The sequence below is a fragment of the Opisthocomus hoazin genome, chromosome 6, assembly GCF_030867145.1.
Source record: "Opisthocomus hoazin isolate bOpiHoa1 chromosome 6, bOpiHoa1.hap1, whole genome shotgun sequence".
NCBI classification, from domain to species: Eukaryota; Metazoa; Chordata; class Aves; order Opisthocomiformes; family Opisthocomidae; genus Opisthocomus; species Opisthocomus hoazin.
This window is the reverse complement of record NC_134419.1, coordinates 5,561,397-5,583,774: the sequence shown is the minus strand read 5'-3', so window position 1 is coordinate 5,583,774 and position 22,378 is coordinate 5,561,397. Positions and strand designations below refer to the sequence as shown.

At 45.8% G+C, this 22,378-nt stretch overlaps 1 protein-coding gene across 1 annotated transcript; it reads right to left on the bottom strand.

Annotated features, from left to right (window-relative positions):
* Positions 1–173: 173 nt before the first annotated feature.
* On the bottom strand, positions 174–19,245 carry C8B (complement C8 beta chain). Its single transcript, XM_009932989.2, has 12 exons — positions 19,104–19,245; positions 17,366–17,519; positions 16,140–16,281; positions 14,997–15,138; positions 12,687–12,819; positions 11,629–11,826; positions 9,250–9,490; positions 6,585–6,713; positions 5,926–6,089; positions 3,613–3,766; positions 2,275–2,343; positions 174–863 (listed from the first exon to the last, which is right to left on the bottom strand). Exons 1-12 carry the CDS (start codon positions 19,226–19,228, stop codon positions 712–714), a joined length of 1,803 nt encoding a protein of 600 aa, XP_009931291.2. The 5' UTR covers positions 19,229–19,245; the 3' UTR covers positions 174–711.
* Between the last annotated feature and the right edge of the window lie 3,133 nt (positions 19,246–22,378).

The window sequence follows — 22,378 nt, the reverse complement described above, 5'->3', positions numbered from 1 at the left end:
ATACCAGGTGTATCCCATACTCTCAGCGCATCTGTTCTACTTCCGAAACGCGCCGGAGGAAGCTCATCGCTGTGGCACGAGTACAGCCGCTATATAGTCTAAACGCTCTGGTGTCACCAGACTGTTCTTCGCATTTCGGTTCTCCTTCAAGACAATTCTGATACTACAGACAATTTAAGTTAAATACAATAAATTGGGAAACTGGAGTAGTGAGACACAGCAGCTTTAAATGTCACATTAGATACTATTGTGCGCAGTGAGATTTAGACTTTAATATGCTCTATTTTGCTCCACATGACACAGCTGTCTTCACAGGGGCTGCGCATTAGCACACATTCTGGTGCACGTAAGATCAAACAGTCTTTTCTTATCTCAAAGGAACCTTCAAAAACAAGACAGTAAAACTCAAAATCACGCAGCTACCAAATAAGGCAGGAGACAAAGCTTGTCTCAGTCAACCCATTGCAATAAAGACAGAGAAAAGTGAAAATATTAAGAATAGTCAGCACATTCAATCCCACAGGACAACTGCAAAGCATGACCAAAGGTGTGAGTCATGAAACACACCCAGCTCCCAAGGCCTTCTGAAACATTTCCAACTTCAATGCACTTGGATAAGACCCGTAAGCAGAGCGAAGCCAACCAGGTAACGTCTTCCCACTCAGTCTGCCAACTGCTCATCAGTTTTGTGTAAGTTCCTAACGATTCCCTCTAGCAAGTAACTGTCTCAGCATCTGGCCCGGAGCATGATGAACCACCATTCTGTGGGGCAGGGTTGTTGCACTGTCGTCTCCTTGTTCGTTGACCTCCTGAACATGAAGACCAGCTGGCCCAGCAACCCCAGTTTCCATTAACGGCAGCATCTGGAAAAAAAACCCAAAGCCAGAGAGGACTGTCAGAATAAAGCAGCTCTTTCCATGGGAAGAGCTGTCATCTTCCACGAATCATATTTAAATACAAACAGCTCCGCCCCGTCCACACTGCTATCAATCTACTTGAGTCATTAACAATAAATTATTGTTTTAAAGATGTTAATTCTCTGTTCAGCATTTCTGGTGTTTGGTCAAACTACACTTTATGCAACAGGGACAAGGGAAAAAAAATTAATTAGCTTTATATTTCCCTATAGGGCATTTCTCTGTCAGACTTTGTCCAAGCCTTGGTAAGAAAAACAGCAACTAAACTGATGTTAGCCACATTTTGAGATGCTAGGGGAAATGCTGGCACGTTCTTCTTCAATGAACAACAGCTGGAATATTCAGCTTTCTCTCCATTGCTTTTCCTGTTCCACTGTTTCTTCTGGACCCTGAGCACGTGAATGACATAAATTCAAAATCCTGAGAATCATGGAGCCGAACACGCATGATGGAGGCAATACACAAAAGGAGGAAAGGGGAGTGAGAAAGGAAGTTACATGCTGACAAGTGGATGGATGTGAGTCTTTAGGATGGTCGGATGCGATTATGCATGCGGTAAGCAGACTGGAACAAGGTGTAAGTGACTCCACAGATTAAGGCTCCATGGACTCCCTTAGAAAAACCTACAAAATTCACCGTCTGCTCTGTGCAATCTCGGCTTCAAATGCATTTCAGCCTGGCTTAGTCAGGACACAGTCATGCAGAATGAGAACTGGATAAAAGACTGTAAACAAAGCGCAGTGATAAATGCAGTGCATCAAGCAGAGGGATGGTGCCAGAGCTCTGGGTGCCTGAGACCCGGTATTATTTAGCATCTAAATTAATGAGCTGGAAGAAGTAAACAAAATGATTAAATTCACAGATCATCCTAAACTAGAAGGAGTTGAGAACATCAGTCAGGAGAGAGCAGCAATCCAAAGTGACCAAGAAGCATTAGTAAATGCTTCAAAACAACACAGTAAGGTTTCAGGATTAAAATGCACGGTAGCATACCTGGGCAAAAACAGTTTGCAACATACTGGCTCTATCAAAGGGAAAAACTTGGGAAATAGAGATGTTGGAGGAGACCTGAGGCTTGTCATGGATTGTAAATTAGGTAGGAGTTCGTATTTTGATACAATTGCAAGGCACGTTTACGCAGCTTTGGACTGCAAAAGGAAAGCCACCTCCTCACGAGCGCAAAGACAGACATTTAGAAGAGGGCAGGCAAAGTCTAGCTGTCACCTCGGCAGGACCCTAGCCGCTCGTGCACTGGGCTGGGCAGAGGGGGGACATCACTTCCCATTCGTCAGCCACCATCCCCAGACGCTCCTAAATACAGCCGGGGCTGTCTCCTCGGACTCGGGGTCCCTCTTACCTCTCCTCTTGCTGACCTCGCAGGCAGTGCCACGGTAGCCAAGGGCACACAAGCATTCACACTCGGTTCCTGGAAGTAAGCAGAGATGGTGCGATTAGAGCCTTCAAGTCGCATCTCCCTGCAGACACCCATTTCTTCTCAGCGCTTCATCTTCTGTGAGGAAGAGACAGCGGGTGAAATGATATCAGCGTTTTTCTCAGCCGGTAAAAGTATAAAATAGCGATAAAGCAGGGGAGCTGCGACTCCCTGCCGCCCCTCTCGCCTCCTCCTGCGGCTCAACCTCAGCTGCACCGGCGCAGGAATTCAGCAAGCCAGGGTACCACACAGCCCCCGTGCTCCTCTCCAAAAGAGCTGTCTTGGTAGGGCTGAGAGGGAGCAAACTGCAGCACCGGGAACAAGCCCCCGGGGACAGGAGCATCCCAGCTTCGCTTTGTGGCAGGGGAAGAGTCCGCGTAAGCCCACGCCGGCGGCCCAGGATTGCGGTGTGCATCCCACGGCAGGACCTCGGAGGAGTGCTCCCACTTAGGAGAATAACAGTCCTTTAAAATCCCGTGGTGAGAAAATCCTAAATGAAACGCTAACTTGACTCTGCTCCTCAAAAGTTACTTAAACACTGGTAATCATGAGATGAACCCTTTAAGTGCTACAATCAACTAGCTGGTACCTGAAGGGATCGTTTCTGCATTAGATACATTTAGATGATAACGATTCTCATCAGGACTTCTGCAGATGCAGATTGGAATTAGGCACTTGACAAAATGGTCCCTTTGTTAGAAGCTCTCATCACATCATATATCTCTGTTTGGGCAGTGCGGTTTTCATTCAATTTGATTATTTTTCCCCTTCAATTTTAAATCACAGGCTGCTGTTAAAGGAGGACAGCTTCTGCTACAAATGGGGGGAGGTGATGGTGATAACTGTGCTTGGCACTTATACGGTGCTTTTCATCTTCAAAACACTTTTACAAACACTAATTAACGCTGAGACAGTAGTCACTTCTGTAGGAGGATGGAAGCAATCTTAAAAGCAAAGGAGGAGACTTAAACATGTCAAGGTTTTTTTTTTAATGCATAACTGAGATGGAACAAATTCTGCCACGAAACCGATACAGATGGTCACTCCCATTAACAAGGCTCATCCCTTGACTTTACTGTCTTTACTTACCAGTGACATTCTACACATAGACCACCGTTAAAAAAAAATTTAAAAAATTAATTACCTGAAAGAGAAACGACAGGAGACACTAAAGAGCAGGTTACTCGCCCAGCTTCCTCGCTCCCCACAAATTCCCAGCTCCTTTCTCTTAGAGGGTAGAGAAGAGGTGCGAAATCCTCCTACCTCGCAGAAAGGGGATGCCGTTGCCGTGGCACGGAGCACAGCGACAAGAATCGCTCTCCAGCTGAAACTCGTCAAGAGCCCGTCGCAGATTTTCTTTTATTGCCATCGCATTGGCAAAATCTGTCGGAGTCACCAGCTGATACAGCGGCTCTGCCTAAAGGGAAGGAAGAAACGGCATTCGTGTCCAAGTTCAAGATGGTGTGAGCGTCGCAGGGCTCACTGCTGGCACAGCTGGAGAGCGAAGTGAAGGTCTTGTGGTACCAGGTCTCCCACCGGTATTTCCTTAAACCTCACGAACAGCAAGGCAGCAATGTCAGGAATGCTTTTGGGGACCCTCCCCTTAGTTTGCAACACCAAAGCAGTCGCAAACGCGCAACAAAATACAACAGCCACACCGTTAGTCAACGGACGGGCAAAGTGTCACAGAAGTTTCATTAAGTCCTTTCTCATCCAGTTTCCTGATATTGACACATTTAGATCAGATTTGCTCAAACTTACATATCCTGAGCGCTCTCTTACTCTGATCTAAAGAAGGTCCCCCAAAAAGCCACCCCCCAAAATCTCCTTCCTTCCTCCTACAGCTGCCCAGCACAGCCAGAGGAACACAGTCGCAGGCCTTCACATCTGCGCTTTCACCTTCACCGCTTCTGTGTTTCAAGGCTGATTTCTCTCTTTAGCAAGCCAAGGTAAGGGTTTCCACTGCCTTCAGAAGGGAGAGGATTGCAATCTGCGTCTGCAGACGGGGTCAGTGGGAGAAGATAAGGGGGTCCACAACATGGTGAACGTGCAGTAGGGACGAAGGAGACTTTGGCTTGCTCATTTATTTTTTCCTGAGAACAAGGGAAAGTTGAAGTGTGGTCTCAATACTGCCAGTCCCCTGCTAACGCCAGTGGGATGATATGGGCACGTGTCATCAAGACAAGCTACAAGAAATAGAATGTTTCAATAAAAAAATGCTCATTTCCTGCTGCCGCACATCCACTCTTCATCAATTATCTGTGATCTGTACTTTGCTTTTTGAATTCAGATCATACAAATGAGGAAATACACTGAGTGACCTGCCAAGCTCCTTCAGCAGATGATTTATGAACTGATTTGCTTTAGTTTTCCCTAACTAAGCATTCCTGGGCTGACATTTAGTCACACTCTGCTGGTACTTCTGATCTTCAAGCCCCACAGGGATATTGGTATGGAAATGAAGGATTGCAGATACCAAATCCAAATTACATCCGTCTGGGGTTTTTCACTGGGCAGCCTGGTCACCGATGCCAGGCAAGACAAAGAACATCAGAATTTCTTGTGGGAGAATTTTCTGCATGTGGGATCTGGCGCGGAGGGTTGCGTTGATGTTGTCTCCTTCCTGGAGACCTCCCAGCACATTTCTGGAAGGTCAGTCCACAACACACCGGGAGGGGGTTGGGAAAGCCACCGCCGCCGCAGTAAGTGCTGGATGACCACTGGCTGTATTTCCAAATTACTCATTTTTGCTTTGCTTCATATTTTTTAGGAATCACCTCTTTTTTTTGGTTTGTTTAATGAAAAGTCAGAATTTTCAATAAGAAACAAAACACTTCTACAAATATAAATATTTTTGCCTGATTTTTACAATGAAAACCAATTATGCAATAATAAAATCAACTTCCACCACCACCAGTCCAAACTCCTGATGTTCACCTGATGTTCTCTTGCACCTTTGTACTATTCGCGGAGTGAACTTATTTTGACATTAAAAATGATGAGGCAGAATTGCCACATACTTCTGCTTGCTTTTTCCTCTTACAGTGCCTTGCATTTCTAAAACTCTTCAGGATCAAAAAACCTTGACTTTTCAAAACCTAACTCGTACTTTTAAGGTTTAGCTCTGCTGCACAAACATCCAGGCATGTATGGTGAACCACTTCACCTTCTGAACCAGAGCGAACTGTTGCTAAATAATCACTGGTGCTCAAGGAAGACAGGAGAAATTTCAAGAAAAATGAAGTCCTTATAAAATACATGCTGCCAGATGTATTTCTGGTAAGTGATACATTGGTAAAACAGAGGTGGATTGTCCGACCTGGTTGGTGGGCAGCAAAATTAGAAAGGTTAAAGCTGTTTGCTTCATGCGCTTCCAACCACACCACCCTTCTTAACGCATCACACCTCTGATTTTCTGAATACCCAACCTTAGAGAAACCACCTCGCACAGTACAGATCTATTATTTCCACTAGAAATGTCCCTGGTTTGTTTTTTTTTAAATCCTGCTTGTTTAAACACGGAGTTCTCCAAGCTGCTCAGCCAAGTGAGGCTGAACGAAGCGATGGACACAGTACCTTCAGCTTGATGATTTCAGGGTTGTACTGCACAGCATCACCCCACTCCTGCATGAGCGCAGCCGTCGGCAGGTCTCTGTAAGCCAACGTGGCAACGTGTTCGCTCGCTCCACCACGAACAAGGACAACGAAATCTTCCACAAACTGCTTTTTGGAGGTGCTGTCTGCAAAAACGCGTTCAGAAAGCGGCCAGCTCTGCTCTGGCCTGTCTTTGTGGACTGCAGCTGAGACACAAGCTCACAACAAAACACCCTGTATATGACCCATCCCCCTGAGAGGGAAGAGGAAAAAGGCCACAAGTGTTTCACACCTGAAGCTTTCGGGCTTTTTTGGGTGCAAAAAGCAGCATGCGGGGCTGCTCTGCTGAGGCGGGGGTGGACTGGTAACACCGCACAAGCCAGGGGGGTAACGGTTGATCTGTCCCTGCTTCGCCCTGGGATGCTGAGCAGATATCTCTTCTCTACCCAGCAATGAAAATTTTGCAAAAAAATCCAAGCTTTGAGACATCTACACCTCTGTTAAGCTTGGCTGGGTTAGCCAGTAGACTCAAAAGCAGCTGTGAGCAAGCGGGGAAATATTTCAGGCAGGCAAGATCACAAAATCTTCTTTTCACTACGACAAAGGCTAGAAATTAAACAGCAGAAGTGCCTCATGCTTACCTCCAATCTCTTTTAAAAGGGATTTACAGCCGGCTTCAGTTATCCCAAGCGCCACATAGACACCATAAATACTTGCACCAACGTTAAAGCCATGCTGCGCACATTTCTGCACATCGCTTAGAGAATAACCTTAAATACACACCAAAAAATGGCAGTGTTTTAATACAACTGTTCGATGTCCATATACACAGCAAATGTGAATTGATAAATATTTTTCCTTTGGGAAAAAAAGGAGATGAGATGAAGAAGCCTTTTTTGGGAATATTTAACAGATCTATATGAAATGAAATGAAATCTCTACATTTCACAGAACTCTGAAACAAAGTGCAAATGCAAAGTAAATGCCGGAAGAGGCTTTTCATGACCATCTCAGCCGTACTGGGTTATGCAGAACTGCAACGGGTGGGAGCCTGGCCTGTGACTTAAATGCCAAACATCTTTGACACAGGACTACCCACCACCCATCCTCATGACCAGGAGCCAGGGTTTTTAAGAGTAACAGATAAAGTAGCTTTTCCTCCCTTTGCTAGCTCGCATCTCCAATTCTTTGCTGCCAGAAAAGCCTTCATCGTTTTATAGAAGTTTCTCCATGAAGCTCTACTATAATTTTTTTCCTGGCGTATAAGAATTTGCCCTAAAAATCTGCAAATCCTTCATATGTTCTTCCCCAACATCCTTTTCCAAACTCATTGCTGTCCTGACACTCAAGACTATTTCAGCAGTTATCATGGTGAAACAGCAGATATGACACTCGGATACCTCTTTTCTTTCTCTTCTTTTTTGCTGTAATTCCCCAGGTTGCCCTGAATTCTTTACTTTTTTTAGTTAAACTCATTTCTTGGTGATACAAATGCTCACAAGGCAAGTACCACTGTATGGCTGTCCTGTTCTCACACTCTTCTCATATATCAGATTCTGGCCAGTTTCTAGATCAGAAAAGAGGATGCCCTGAGTTTTGGGCTGGCACAGGATGGCCCCTATCAATGTTCATAGTCCATATGCACTTGAAGGTAGGAACCACTATTTTATGACACCCTTGTCCAGTAAAATCCAGACCTCTCTCCTACTGCCTTTCCCACAGGAAGTATCAAATCATGAACCATAGATGCATCTGGCATATTGGAGGGCAGTACAAGAGAAGAGAGTCCAGCGGAGGGCTACGAGGATGATGAGGGGACTGGAGCATCTCTCATATGAGGAAAAGCTGAGGCAGCTGGGCTTGTTTAGCCTGAGGAAGAGAAGGCTAAGAGGGGACCTTAGAAATGCTTATAAATATCTCAAGGGTGGGTGTCAGGAGGATGGGGCTAGACTCTTTTCAGTGGTGCCCAGCGACAGGACAAGGGGCAATGGGCACAAACTGAAGCTTAGGAAGTTCCATCTGAACACAAGGAAGAACTTCTTCCCTCTGAGGGTGACGGAGCCCTGGCACAGGCTGCCCAGGGAGGTTGTGGAGTCTCCTTCTCTGGAGATAATCAAGACCTGCCTGGACAAGGTCCTGTGCAGCCTGCTGTAGGTGACCCTGCTTCGGCAGGGGGGTTGGACTAGATGACCCACAGAAGTCCCTTCCAACCCCAACCGTTCTGTGATTCTGTGAAGTACCAACCGTATGGCATGGCGTGTGTGATACTAGATCTGCAAAAGAAGACTTGCTTTCCAGCACAGACAATGCAAACCTAACGGTGGGACTGAAGGGAAAAACCTGAATTCTCAGACTGGACCTATCAAACCTCAGCGAGAACTTACGGCCCAGCACAGGCCTGGGGATAGTGTGAAAATGTTGGTACTCCTGCAGGATCCTGATCTCGGTCAGCAGACACTGTCAGGCAGCATTCTGATGCAAACAATTATACACACTAGTTGAAACAAACACGGCTTGTGAAGGGCCCACACCAACATCGGAGAAACTGGGCAGCGCTAATGTTTTGAATATCTGAAATCCCTCCGGGCTGTATCTGCCTACAGGATAAGAAACTTCCTAGACAGCAGAAGAGCAAACAGACTGAGTGTCTCACACGGCAGAGACCACTAAATGCTTTCGCAAATAGACAGCGAACGCAGTTACTCACTCCCATGCCAATGAATAAATAAGAGAGCGCAGCTATTGATTAATGTCACGCGGCTCGTTCTGTCCTACACAACAATCATCATTTCTCGCAAAAAAGGAAGCCAGAGTCAAAGAGCAAGAGCAGTGTCAGCCACTAGTCACCCAGTGAATTATTTACTGTTTCCTACATGCTGGAAAAGCTCTCGAGGCTAAAGGTGTTTCAAAACTGTCATTTGAAAGGCAATGGATAAAGAACTTAGGTGAAGGTTTTCAAAGCTAACAAAAGCATTAAGCTACATGATTCTCATCCATCTCAACATCATCAGCCTCCAAAATGTGTCATCTAAAATACTTGCTACAGGGGCCTTTTTATGAACCGGCAGCACCCACAGCTTCAGAACTAGATGAAGCCCCCGATGCTGAGCATGCTTTGAAAATCAGCCTCTTTATTCACTGCCATAAAGCACTTCCTGCGGGCTTTCTTTGAGATGCTGTTGACTCCTTCTTCCACCATCTCTCTTTTCTGACCTCAGACCTGAACCATCATTGGGTGCCTTCAGAGGGTGCTTCCCACCAAAAAGCTGACCCCAAAGCTTCTTCACAACCATCAGATGCACGTACCTGCCTTTTGGAGCTCATTGCTGTTCACGACTAAAGTGTACTCGTAGATGCCACCGACGGTAGCCTCCGTGATGTAATGGGTCCCATAGTCTCTGTAGAGCTCTCTGTACTCCCCATAGCTGTACTCTGACGGGAGCTGCTGGAGTCTCTGCAGGAACTCATAATGCAGCATCAGGGCTCGGGGCTTCAGCTTATAAATGGCAACAGCCAGCTCGGAGCGGGCGTGAATAAATTTGCTGGACTATGTGAAATGTGGAAACACAAGAGAATCCAGAAGAGGTGAGGGATGCCATTCTTGGGACAACGTGTAGTTATTTGCTATTAAACAATTCATACCGGCCAGGATTTATCAATTTAACAGTTTGCAAATGGAACTCTTTCAATCTAGCAAAAACAAAACTTATAGTAGTAGAGTTTCTGAAAATCAGGAGCGGTATTAGAAAGGGAAAAAGGACAAGGGAGAGACAGTCATTAGAGCTAGATGATGGCTCAGGCCATGACTGGGACATGGGAACAGCCAGGCTCCAGGCTCTGCTCTGACAGACCCAGGATGCAAGGACACAAAGCAGCATCCCACGAGATTGCCCTACCCCGAATAACGCTGACCAGCCTTTGTCTCTCACAAGCTCTCTCCCAAAAAATTCTGACATCTGAAATCATGATGATTTATATGTGAAATGGTAATTCTCTGGCTGATCCAAATTAATATTTATATTTCACAGAATATGCCATTACCAAACTCAAAGGAAAGACGCAAACACACACTCACACACACACATGCTTGTATGTCTCTGTATAGATACGTGTACATGCGTAATTATTCTATCTCCCTTTTCCAGCATAAAAGTCAGGAAAAGAAGAGGTCTTCCGTCATGTCCAAAGGATTTAGCGTCCAGTTGTTTGGGCCGGCAGGACAAGCACATCAGGGGGGGTTCAGTATAGAACTCCACAGCTTAAATAATAAAATCAAGACTTAGTATTGGGTTTCTTTATGGATATCTACTACAAATGCTTCTCATATACCTCTGATCTTGTCATGGGAAATGCCTCTCTGCAGGAAGCAAATGCAAGTTTAATAGCAACAAGGAACACTGGGCCATTCCTGAGTGCACTTTATACTGAGGGGAGAGACGTAGATCAGTGATGCTGTCAAATCATTGACGGGAGCTAGGTTTGTTTACAGCACTAACAGATGGAAAAAAGAAATCAAACGATGGTGCACACTACCTCAGACTGAATCTTATGAAGCAGTCCTAGGAGTTACACATTAAAGAAGCTTCAGCCAGCTTAAAGTGTGCATTGGATCACAGCTGTGACCAAACCTCCACAGACGAGACTGGCAGTGACTGTGCCATCGGTATTTTGTGGCGTCTGTGTCCTGATCTGGTGAACGATGCACTCGGCAGACAGATCACATCAGCCGAAGTAAAATGGCACGTGTCAGTCTACAATTAAACCCACGGAAGGCCCGCTAGCAGTTTTCATTCCAGGTTATTGTCAAGGCTGTCCTACAGTTGAACAGCTCGGCTTCGCTGTCTGCGTTATCATTTACTGAAGTGACAGCTCCTGCCTCGCTGAACTCACCTAGAAGAGGGATGGCCCTTCCCATGTGAGATGATATTCTGCAGGAATCACACAGACAACAGCTGTCCGTGTTGCAGATGGGCTGGACACCCCACAACTTTCTGGACCTGCAGAAAATCCTATTTGCCCTTCTGTCACCCCAGATTTCTCTGTCAGTCACTGTAACTCACCCGTAAGGGCAGAGGGAACTCTGCTCCTGGGTTCCTTACCTAAATCCCAATTTTACCTGTGCAGATTCCCTTGGTGGGGTCACTGTGTTGGTCGCACCCACTTGCCTCCCCCCTGCCAGGCTGCTCTGGCATCGCTGGTCAGAGCTTTCGAATGGCTGGCAGGGCGAGGCGCACAGCAGCCCGTGGCTGGGGTGCAGCACGGAGACCCTGTCAGGAGTGTCACTGCTACATCTCCGAATAGAAAGTTCACCCTATGGAGGGGAGACCATTTGGACCTGCTTCTTAGCTTCATTTTTTTTCAATGACTTCACTACAAAAATCCAGATGCGGACACCCAGCAGGACACTGGACAGAGTGCACTCAACTGTGGCTGATTTTGGAGGCTGGGCAGTCTGGTTTCTGGCCAACAGGTAAATAGAAAAGTTCGGGGGTGCTGCACGAACAAACGAAGGCGTTGTGGCCTTAGTATACACCTGACCAATGCAAACTGCAAAATCCAATCAGGAGGAAAGATTTCGTTTATCCTAGGCATGGCTGCTGACCATGGCTGATGATGGGGATCAAACTGATACACACACACATACATGTAACGTGTTAGCAGAGAATTCAGGGGAGCAGTGCTTACAGTTGAAGAAAATCTCTTCATCCTTTGAATGAACTTCTTGAACCTGTTGTCGTTGGAATTGTAACCAAGTTCAAACACTCCTGGTATTTTTATACCAAAGCTGAAGCTAGACTGTGAAGCTTTTGCCTTCAGGACACTGCTTTCATAATTTGAGTAGGAGTCATATTCAGTCATTGTAAATTCATATTTGCCTTTGGTCTAAACAGAAAGCAAAACCAACACGTTTAATTTCCTGCATAGCGACTGTATACCTGAAGCATGGGAAGGAATACGGATACAAAGATACTTGTAAATTAATGCTTGCACTTTGAAGATGAAAAGCTTTGTATAACTGCAAAGCACTATTATTATTAACACTGGTACTTCAAGAATACTCGATTTATAGCAGCAGGAAAGCTACCATCTCCCCCACACTGCAAGGACCTTAGGCTTTTACTTCACATGTCAACATTACGCAAAAAAGGTGAAATCTTAAACACAGGCATCAATGAAAGTATGAATTCTAAGAGGAAAAGGCTTCCTAATGCGCAACACTCAAAAATACCATGCTATGTCATCAAGAGCTTTAAGGTCAAATACACAACATTTGAAATGTAGCTGTGATGCAGCACAGCGATGAGCTTCCACACAGAGCACACGGTGTGCTGTGACATCCCAGGCTGTTGCTCAAGGACAGCTTTCCGAGTCTGGCTCTCAAGGCACTCTACAACTCTGCCCAAAACCAACCTCCCCGAGCCCACGGGGTGGCTGCAGGGCCCTCTTGTACAGATGGCACCAGGAAGGTTACGCTCGGTTTTTGCAATGACAAGGTCCAATGGAAGACTGTCATCTATTCCAGTACACATGGAAATGATGAGGGTACTTGTCCAAGTTCAGCCAGTGCATGGGGTATGATGATGTTCTAGAAATAGGGCTAAATTAAGTCTCACCCCGTTTGATTTCATGAGTTCTATAATTCTTCATAAAACGATTCAGTAATGAAGCTTTACCGGTATTACACAGTAAATTCATTAGAATGTATGCATGTATGTTTAGTTGTAGACGAATCTGACACATACCTCTGGCATATAGCTTTCTACATTGTATGGCTTTCTGAATCTCGTGTCCACAATATAATGGGGAGAACATCCCCCAGCATAGTACCTGTGATCAAGAATTAATCCTTCCAAGTTGTTTGTGAAGATATTTAACCTGTACATGAAGCATAACAGCAAAATATTGTCATCAGTTTAGAGGTAAACATCAAATGACTTGGCTGAGAAAGGCAGAAGACTTTTTGTCTGGCTGAGGGCTCTTTGATTTGTCTTTGAGAGCTTCTTAGTTTTGAAACCCCAAAGGAAAGTTTTGCATCTTTTACTGTCTGATCAACCCATTTGCTCCAGAAAACCTGACTAACAAGAAAGGAAAAGACAATCAAATTTTGACACTGCAATGAATATATTAATTACAGAAGGGCAATTTTCACCACGCAGCTATGAATGACACCATGACAACTTCTGTGGCCTTTACTTGAACTGTCTAGGAAAAGCAGAACAAACTGGACCAGCCAAACCCCCATCCCACCAGGCTGCCCACCCCAAGCATCTCCAGATGCCCACGGCAGTGCAGCAACACCCAGCACGATCTCCAAAGACTGGTTTGCTAACCTGTATCATCAGTCCAGACTAATTTTTAATTCCCAGTTCTTTGTTCTGGTTTATCAGTCATAATCTTTGCTGGGTTGGTCAAGAATCAACCAGAGGTCAGTAGATAAGAGTGAAAATTGTCAGGGAACACGATCTAGGTACTCAAGCAATTGTTCAACTAATCCTTGAAGCTATTGAGAAGTTTCCTTTGACTTCAGTGGGTGATGAACCGTAATCTTCACCTGTCTGCTCTGAGATGTAGCACTGCAGCATTTTTAGATGGGGTGATTAAACCAGGCTCATTTTCTTTTCCTATTGCTGCTGGTGGGATCTGCTGCAGTAAAAACCCTTCTGTTGCTCACTGTCAAGACACCTTCATGCCACCCTCATGGCACACACCTGAGCACTCACCTCCGCAAACTCATACCCAAGTAGTAAAAAGAGTCATTAGAGGAAACTTCACCAAAAAAAAAAGATAAATTGCTAACAGTCCATGTCATGTCCCTATTAGCGTTCCAGGCCTCTGTTAGACCTGCCTCTCCTCATTTCGGGGAGAGAGACTTGCGTGATAATGACTCTGAAGCTGTAAAATATTAACTCTAATTTTAGAACAATCTGAAAAGAAGGGAAGTCCACTAAAAGCAAATTACTGAGCAATTGTAGCTTCAAAGAGATGAGAAGCGTGTTCCTATAATTGCCCAACATTATTTTAAATTTTGATTAAACTCAGAAGTACAAAGTATTAGCAATGACATGTGCAGCAGCCATATCTCCAGAGAAATAGGCAGAAATTATAATTTTTTCCTCACAATATGATTTTTTTCTTTTCCCTTTTTTATGTAAAATGCATTTTTTTTCCCTGTAGAATGAGAAAAGACTCTTTTCCCACAGTCCGATCTTATAGAAATTTGCCATAGTCTTAACCAGTAAAAACTGGATCAATTCAGACATGGATTTGAATCCCAAAAAAGTTAGGGCTTGGTAACATGCAGGTTAATTCTACCCCACTCACACAATGGACACAAATTCCACCGTCTCTCACTGTTGTGGAAGGAATCCGAGAAATTTTGACCTTCCCTCAAAACCAATACACTGTGCAAAAATACAAATCCATAGTCAGGTTCAGATTTTATGCAATCCAAGATGCTGATTTAAGACACGCTGTACAGAGTGTTGTAACTGTACGCTCAGATTTTAACAAATCCTCCGTTGTTTTTATTTCAAAAGCACAGTTTGAAGTAGTCGCTCAGCTCTTAAAGGCTAGGACGTTCCTGCTCCCCGCAGGCTGAATTTGGCCAAAGTAACTTTACTTACATCTGTGCAAAATAATTGGATTATCAAAACTCTCCCGCTGATTAATTTAAGGGCAAGTACCTGTAGATATTAGAGAAATGCTTGGTGTTGACATTGCCCTCTTCCCTCACCAGGTTCTGGCAACACAAAAGAGCTCACACAGGCTCTCGCTGTACATATTTGCAAGCTGAGCTGACGATCTCTGCAGGGTGCACAAGTACTCCTGGGTACATCTGGGACTTCTACTCAACTCATCTCTCTCTGAAAGACTCACGGGGTCAACAAGGATTTTCCTACTGGGCTTTGGACCAGGACCCCAAAAGCGGTTGGATCCCAACTCCTGGACACAGCAATTGCTACAGCTTTTCTCCATTCAATAGATATGTCTGAAGCCACAAGATCACTCTTATCCTTAAGTAAGGAAACATCTCATGAAGGTCACTGACTTACCCCTTTGCCAGATTCTCTATTCCCCAGTATTGCTCCATCTTCTGGTCACATTTTTTGAACACTTTTTTGCAGTTTTTTTCATCTGACTGGTCCCCACAGTCATCATCCCCATTACAAAGCAGCCTCCGTGTAATGCATCTCCCTAGGATGGAAGGTGAAAATTACTTGTAAAACAATCTATTATCATGCTTACTGGTAGCACTGCAAAATCACAGTCCCTGACTCAGAGTCTAGAAAAAAAATAAAAGACTCCTGTAGTGTATGGTTCAAACCTAGCTGGAGAATATCTCCTCTCTATATGCATGGAAAACCTCAGATTTGTAATCACCAAACTCCATCTGCTCAATTTTGCTCAAAACTTCCAAAATCTTAAAGTTCCTTGTTCAACCTAGAAAAAAAAAGAAATCCCTAATTAAAAGTATAAAAAGGGATAGAGTTTTTCTGTTGTTAAATTGTTTTAGTTTTGCGAAAACAAACATGCTGGAGACTGCCCAGCAGACCTTGTATGTGGTGTTATTATTTCCTCCCCTTCCCATGTCCGTAATTATGGAATTCTTTTTTTCAGTCTCACCAAAACACTAGCCTGGGGGTCAGAGAGCGAAGGTCCATTCCTCTGCCCCATCTGCCGTGCTTAGCTCCCCCCTGCCCCAGCGCGCTGCTCCCTGCACTCTCTCCTCTCCGCTGCCCGGGTGCAGATGCAAAGCAGAGGCTGATCAAATTTTGGATACAGCTAACTGCTGCCTTGCTTCCCCGCACTGCTTACAGCATTCCCGACTAATTAGTCGTTGATACGGACGGAGGGAAATGCCGTGAGGACCACCACCATCACAACCTGCTGAGCTCTTGGGCACGTGTCAAGGATGCCCAGTGCACGTTCTCCTGTTGCTGTCAGATCCACTTGTGCTAGAGATTTTACTGACATAACTGGGTTTTAATTTCCTATTTGGAGATTTTAAAAACTCACTTTAGACTGAGAGATGCTAGCAACAGACTCACTTAAAACCACTGATGCAAACACAAGCATGGACGGAGACGGGTCGGCTCCTGGCATCTCTCTGGCCCAGTAAAGTGTTGTAGAAGCAGAAAGTTCAGTGATGTTAGAGATGCCTGAGCACCACCGCTTCCCACTCCCCCAGTCCTTACCTGTAACTGCGCACACAAACCCGTCGCATCTAACTTTATTCCTGCACAGGGTATTTGTAACACAGTCTTCAGTTTCTTTGTCGGAGTAATCGCACGGATCTCCATTGAACTGAGAAGGCTGTTCCAGGCGGGCAAATCGGTACTGTGATGAAATAAAAAATATTGACTCCAGTGGACAGAAATTGTGAATTTCACACTTGCCTAGTCAAAAAAAAACCTTCGTGTCACGGAGATCTGATCTAAGAGTACTGTCATATTAAAAAAAAAAAAAGTGTCGGCAAAGAAGTGTGATGCCGGCAACGCATCTCATCTCAAAGGTTTCAGATCTGCGACAGTTTTAATTTTACTAAGGAAGGACTGAGGATTGGAAGGGATGAAGGAAAGTTTGCTTTTCTTTGACAGTTTGTTTAAATGAGCCTGACAGGGTAGTGCGGGCATTTGCACCAGTAAGGAAGGATTCAGTTACATCTCCTCTCTTTCAATTAGCGCTGGTAACGACATCCCTTGTTATTTTCTGTCAGTGTATTTACTTGGCCCTCTGTATCATTAGGGATTATTTTCCGCCCACAACACTGCTGTGAAGCAGTCAATTACTCTGTCCAATATGTTAGCCCTGCTTTTCTTTCCAGCTTTTAAGATTAACTCTTTGATACGAAGCTTCACTCTTCCCAACTCCCATCACTGGCGATTCCCGCTTAAGCCTGGGAACGGCTTCTCCAACTCATTAGCAGAGGTCCCTCTAGCAACAGGGATTTTGGTCTTCACGCTAGTGGGATCATTATTTTCATTTGATGGGGCTTCTTGGGTAGAAATTGCTCACTGGCAGACAAGAAAAGCCATCTTAATCCTGAGAGGCATCAAGTGTCTCCAGGTCCCACTGGGGACCATTAGTGGGGATGGTGCCTCGCACCGACACCAGAAGAGGAGGACTGTGTTGTAGCGGAAGTCCTTGCAAAACCTGGGCTTCCCACCTGTGTTTTCACCAAGTCTGGGCTTATACCTTCTCAGGACAGCGAGGCAACCTGGAAACCACTGGAGTTATTGGGGGTGAAGAGTTAGAAGCGCTAAAAGCCACCTGAAAGCAAAAGCCGGCAGTCTCACCTGTACAGGGCCTTCCTCAGCAGCTCCCCACTCTTTGCCCAACTCCATAGACCAAAAATACACGGCTTGGAGGAGGTCCTGCCCCCCAGCTTCTCAGACTTCATGCCTAGACCATGAACACTCACCCTTTTCTTCTGACAGGGATCACAGTTGCTCCACGAGGACCAGGCGGAGAGCACGCAGTCGCGGGGCTGTGGCAGGCTGCTCACGGACCGGGCACGCCTGCTGCCAGCCACGCTCTTCCTCGTGCTGCTCAGGTTAAGAGATTCCTTTTCACCACTGCATTCAACAACATGAGAGCTTCAGGGTGTGAAACCACCGAGCTGCGAGGACAGAGCAACTTGGCCTATAACCGTGCAAAACTATACAGCAAAAAGAACTAAAATGCTTGTTAGACCTCATCAAATCTTCCACGCAACCTCTAGATTTCGGTAGTCATTTCATACTGGCATTGATTCTGTATGAAACCTGATTCAATCTTCAAACCCCAAGAGCAGACCCAGTCTTCTACACCACCACCACGAGAGTAAGTCTGCAGAGCACTCAGGAGGGGTGACTGCAGGACACATGCTCCAGCTAGCCAGCACGGGAAACTCCACCCATGTCCCACCAACCTGGGCTTCATCTCCAGCTGTGCAAGCCCTACCAAATAACCTGGCCAAGGGGCCAGCAGTAAAGCCGCCCCATCAGTTCCTGCCCTTGTCCCACCACTCCCTGCTGCTTGCAGTATGGGCAGCGCTTTGGTACCTCACTGCCGTGCACGACAAACAGCTCCAAGGCCAACACCTCCACGACAAACACCAGTTGCAATGCTAAGGGCGGGCATACACCCCGCATTTTTGAAAACCAGGCTTAAGTGCCTCCCTTTGCCAAGCAGGCTATTTTTAATCAGGCTGGCCAAAACCATTAGTCTTAGACTCTATTCTACGTTCGCAATAGAGAGTCATTAACCCATTAATCCCTTTCATGCCTGTGATGAACCTGAACCCCAAGTGTGAGCCTTTACTCTTCACCCCAGCTCCTCTCTTGCCCTCTCCCGTGGCAACTGTCTCCAAGGTTTCCATGATGCCACAGCTAAAATGCTGCCTGCTCTCTTGGTGGATTCAGTACTTCTGATTAAATCCTCGTCCCAGACAAATGCTTCCTCATGGCATCTAATCTGAGTGGGAAGCTGTAGTGGAACACTGACAATTAGTTCCTTTTCATACCCACCCTGACAAGCAAACCACCACGGTAGTGTTCCCAAGTCCTCCACCAAGACAAGGAATGGCTACAGCTGAAGTTTTAAGTATGATTCAGTGCCTGGCAAGGGGCTCCCACTGCTGCATATTAAAAATCGTATGGAATAAGGGAATTACAAAAACTCATCAGCTCACTGAGGCATGAAATCAGAGCTCAAAGTTCCGAGGACAGTGGAAAAATATCGTTAGCTTGGAAAGATTACAGTCGCTGATTGACTGCAGCCCTCTGAAAGAGCACAATCTATTAGGCTAGCAGAGAAAGAAACAATGATCAGCCAGATCCTTGCCATTCAGATACTCCAAGAAAACAAATCCCCGTCTCTCCAGCACACTGTCGGGCAGCTAGCAGGGGCCAGGGGCTGCTCGTTGCAAACAGAATTCCACGTTACAACACGACCGTGGGTTGTTGTCAGCTCAGATTTACCAAACAAACAAGGTTACTTTACTGAAGGCAGACACGTTGCACGACGTTAACTTGAAAACGCTTTCGCTATTCATTAGCAATACAGAAATCGCTCAGAAGGGCACTTCTGTGCCACACGACGTGGAAGCAGCAAGTCCGTACTGATTTTCACTCTCTGTCGTGTCACCCCACGACACGGCTTCGGAAGCGCTCACTTACCCAAAGCAACGAACGGTGAGGACGCCGAGGACGGCGTAAAGCAGCACCAGTCTGCCGGGGTGGGGAGCAAACGCGGCGCGTGCCGTGCCCATCGCTCCAAGGTACCATCGGCGATTCGAAACCATCACCGCCCCCTTTCCGTCTGCCGGGGGGGGGGGGGGGGTTGAAAATGGTTCAAGGAGAAAAAGATAAATTACCGGGTTGTTTTTCCATGCTGTAAACAGCAGCTGACCCAGCACCTGGCAGCTTCACAAGGTAAATGTTGCGTTTGTGAGCACACGGCTTTCTGGAGGCGAGCAGGGAGGAAGCAGAGCTCTGTCCAGAAGCAATTTACGCTTTCATTTGTAACGCTCCTTTCAAGGCACGGGGAAAAAGGAGTATTTCAACAACTGAAACATGCTCCAGTCTTGGCAAGAGGGAAGCGAGAAGTAAACTGAAGTCGGCTTTCTAGGAATAGAGTAGACTGCAAAATCATTTATTTATTTCTGCTTTTCACGTCTCTCTTCCAGAGGAAGGCCAGGCACGAAGCACAAGCGGTCATTCTCATGGCCGAGGGAAAACCTTCGTCCCCATGAGCACCCTTTGCTGCTGCTCTCTGCAGCCTGGGCTCGGGCTTGTGCTGCAGTGCAAGCCCAGAGTCCCAGCCCTGGCTGGGCCCTTCCACAGAGCTCCTCTGCTCCACACACCCAAACACTCGAGCCCACAGAAACAAGACCTGTCAGGTCTCAATTAAACGTCTCAGTGTTGTCTACCTACCACGCTGAGTCATTCTTGCTCTTAACTGGTCCTAACAGGGGCAGAGAACTTACCAAGGGCTGATTCCCATCAGCTCAGCTGGGCTTTCAAAGGCGGATCAGGATCTTCAAAACCCTGCAGGATTTTTCTTCGGTTGCCTGTTGCAGCAGCCTTCACGTCCCGCCGCTTCTCACTTCAGGCATGGTTCTTCTTGGTTCCTGAGACACAGCAGTCTTTCCCTTCATCTTCCTAACTAGTCTTAACCTACCATGAGCATCTCAGAGGGAGAAAAGTTCCCTGAATTTGTGTTTCCCTGTACAAAATGATGAATATTACTGTGTTTTTCCACCCTTTCTCTTGCTGGACAAGCAGAGTTTCTTTTGAATAGTTGCACTGTGTGCAACGATGACTTTTAACAGCGTAGCTTCTCACCCTGGGCTGAATCTGAGTGCTTCAATGATACAACGAATAAATACATTTTAATTTGCCCATCATGGGAATGATGGATCCTAGATATAAAATTAATTCTATTCAGTAATACAAAACAAACCTGACAGCCTCAGCGTCATTACGTGGCCAAACGCTACCCCGCTTCATGTGTCCAACAACAGTATTCTGACCGTGGAGCCATGTCTCCGCAAAATAAGCTCCTGGCTGCTGCCATCTTTCTAGTTTGGCAGCTTGATGATAACAATTTAACACAGAGAAGCACATTAACTGATTCCTTGTAGGAATCTGCTGCGAATAAAACAACTGTGTTTCAGGCAGCCAGTTCTTTAACCCAAAGTTACTGAACAGTCAGTCAGTGATGAACTGCCCTTTCATCTCTAGACATGGAGGCCAAACTGTCAGGAAAGCTGGCTTAGGCTGCGCAAAGCTGTTTGCCTTTTTTTGCTTTTTTTTTTGTTTCAAATGACTTTGCCCCAGACTAAACCCATGATGTGCCTACGCAATACAGCTTGCTCAACCTCTGACACAATTGATCTAGCTGTTAATCATTTGTGCATGACAAAAAAACCCCACCATTTACAGGAAAGACCTCTCCATACGGTAGCTACTCATCCAGTAGCTCCATGAGGAGGTACTCCAAGAAAGTCCTCCATGAGGAACTACTGGAGAGAGTCCAGCGGAGGGCTATGACGATGATGAGGGGACTGGAGCATCTCTCCTATGAGGAAAGGCTGAGGGAGCTGGGCTTGTTCAGCCTGGAGAAGAGAAGGCTGAGAGGGGACCTTATAAATGCCGATAAATATCTGAAGGATGGGTGTCAAGAGGATGGGGCCAAACTCTTGGTTGTGGAGTCTCCCTCTCTGGAGATATTCAAGACTTGCCTGGACGAGGTCCTGTGCAGCCTGCTGTAGGTGACCCTGGTTCGGCAGGGAGGTTGGACTGGATGACCCACAGAGGTCCCTTCCAACCCCGACCATGCTGCGATTCTGTGATACATGGGACCTTTCCTGGCTGGGCAGTGCAGTACACATCCAGCATTTCCACAGCAGCAGAAGGGAAGCTAAGATTATAAGCACAGAGCACCCTCTAGATTTAACTGCACACCATGACAGTGATCCTGGTGTGTGAAGATCTCAAAGCTGCTTGCTCCTGTGTCGCTGCCTCTCACCACATACATCTTAGTGGCGACCACGCTTGCTCCTGAATTTATCAGAAAGAAGTTAGGTTGAAAGAGCAGCAGGGACCCAAGAGACAGAATTTCCTACATGTCAACATACATTTCAGAGAGAACTGAAAATCAGAATCAGGTTTTCTACATAATTTATCATCTGGTTTAATTAGAGGTAGGTCTAACATAAAATTTATGACGACAACCATAGCTCGTTTTCTGCTTACTTGCAGTTGGGGGCTTAGCAGGTCCACGGATCATTGGGAATGTCGCCTCGTAACACTGCCTGTGTCCTCTTTCCCCAGTCTTGTTCCTCCTTCGTTGCCGACTGTAATAGCCGTGGCTGTGTGCTGAGCTGTTTTTAAGTCCCAAAGCACTTTGTGCTAACAACGCTGTAAGTCATTGAACACAGGTTTCATCTCAGTTGAAAATGAAGCCTCACTAAGTGTCCATCATGAACACCGAGTTTCCAAGTACAACACATCCTCTGCAGAGTTCATAGCACCAATGTAAGTCTGTGACCCCTTGCTCCCTGTAAATAAAACCTGTACAGTTTCACCAAAGATGATTTTTTTTTTTAATAGCAGTTTCCTGTGCAAAGGAAGACTGTGAAACACATCAGAGATGAAAGGCGCTCCCTGGCAAAGGTCAGATTGGAGTCAGCAAGCAGCTGTTGATGGTATTGTTCATGCACTTTTCAAAAAAGAGTTTCTCTTTCTTCTTCTCTGGGACAATCTTTTCATTCCCTGCTTCATACTCCAGAACACATTTCCTTCTGCAGAAGAACACAACTGGCTCATTCAAATGCAAGAGGAGGCTCGCCCACTGATTTTAATGGTGAAGAACATCAAGTGGCCAACATGGTAAAAATCACAAGTAAGAAACCCTAAGGAATGTTTTCAGATGTTTACTACAACAGACT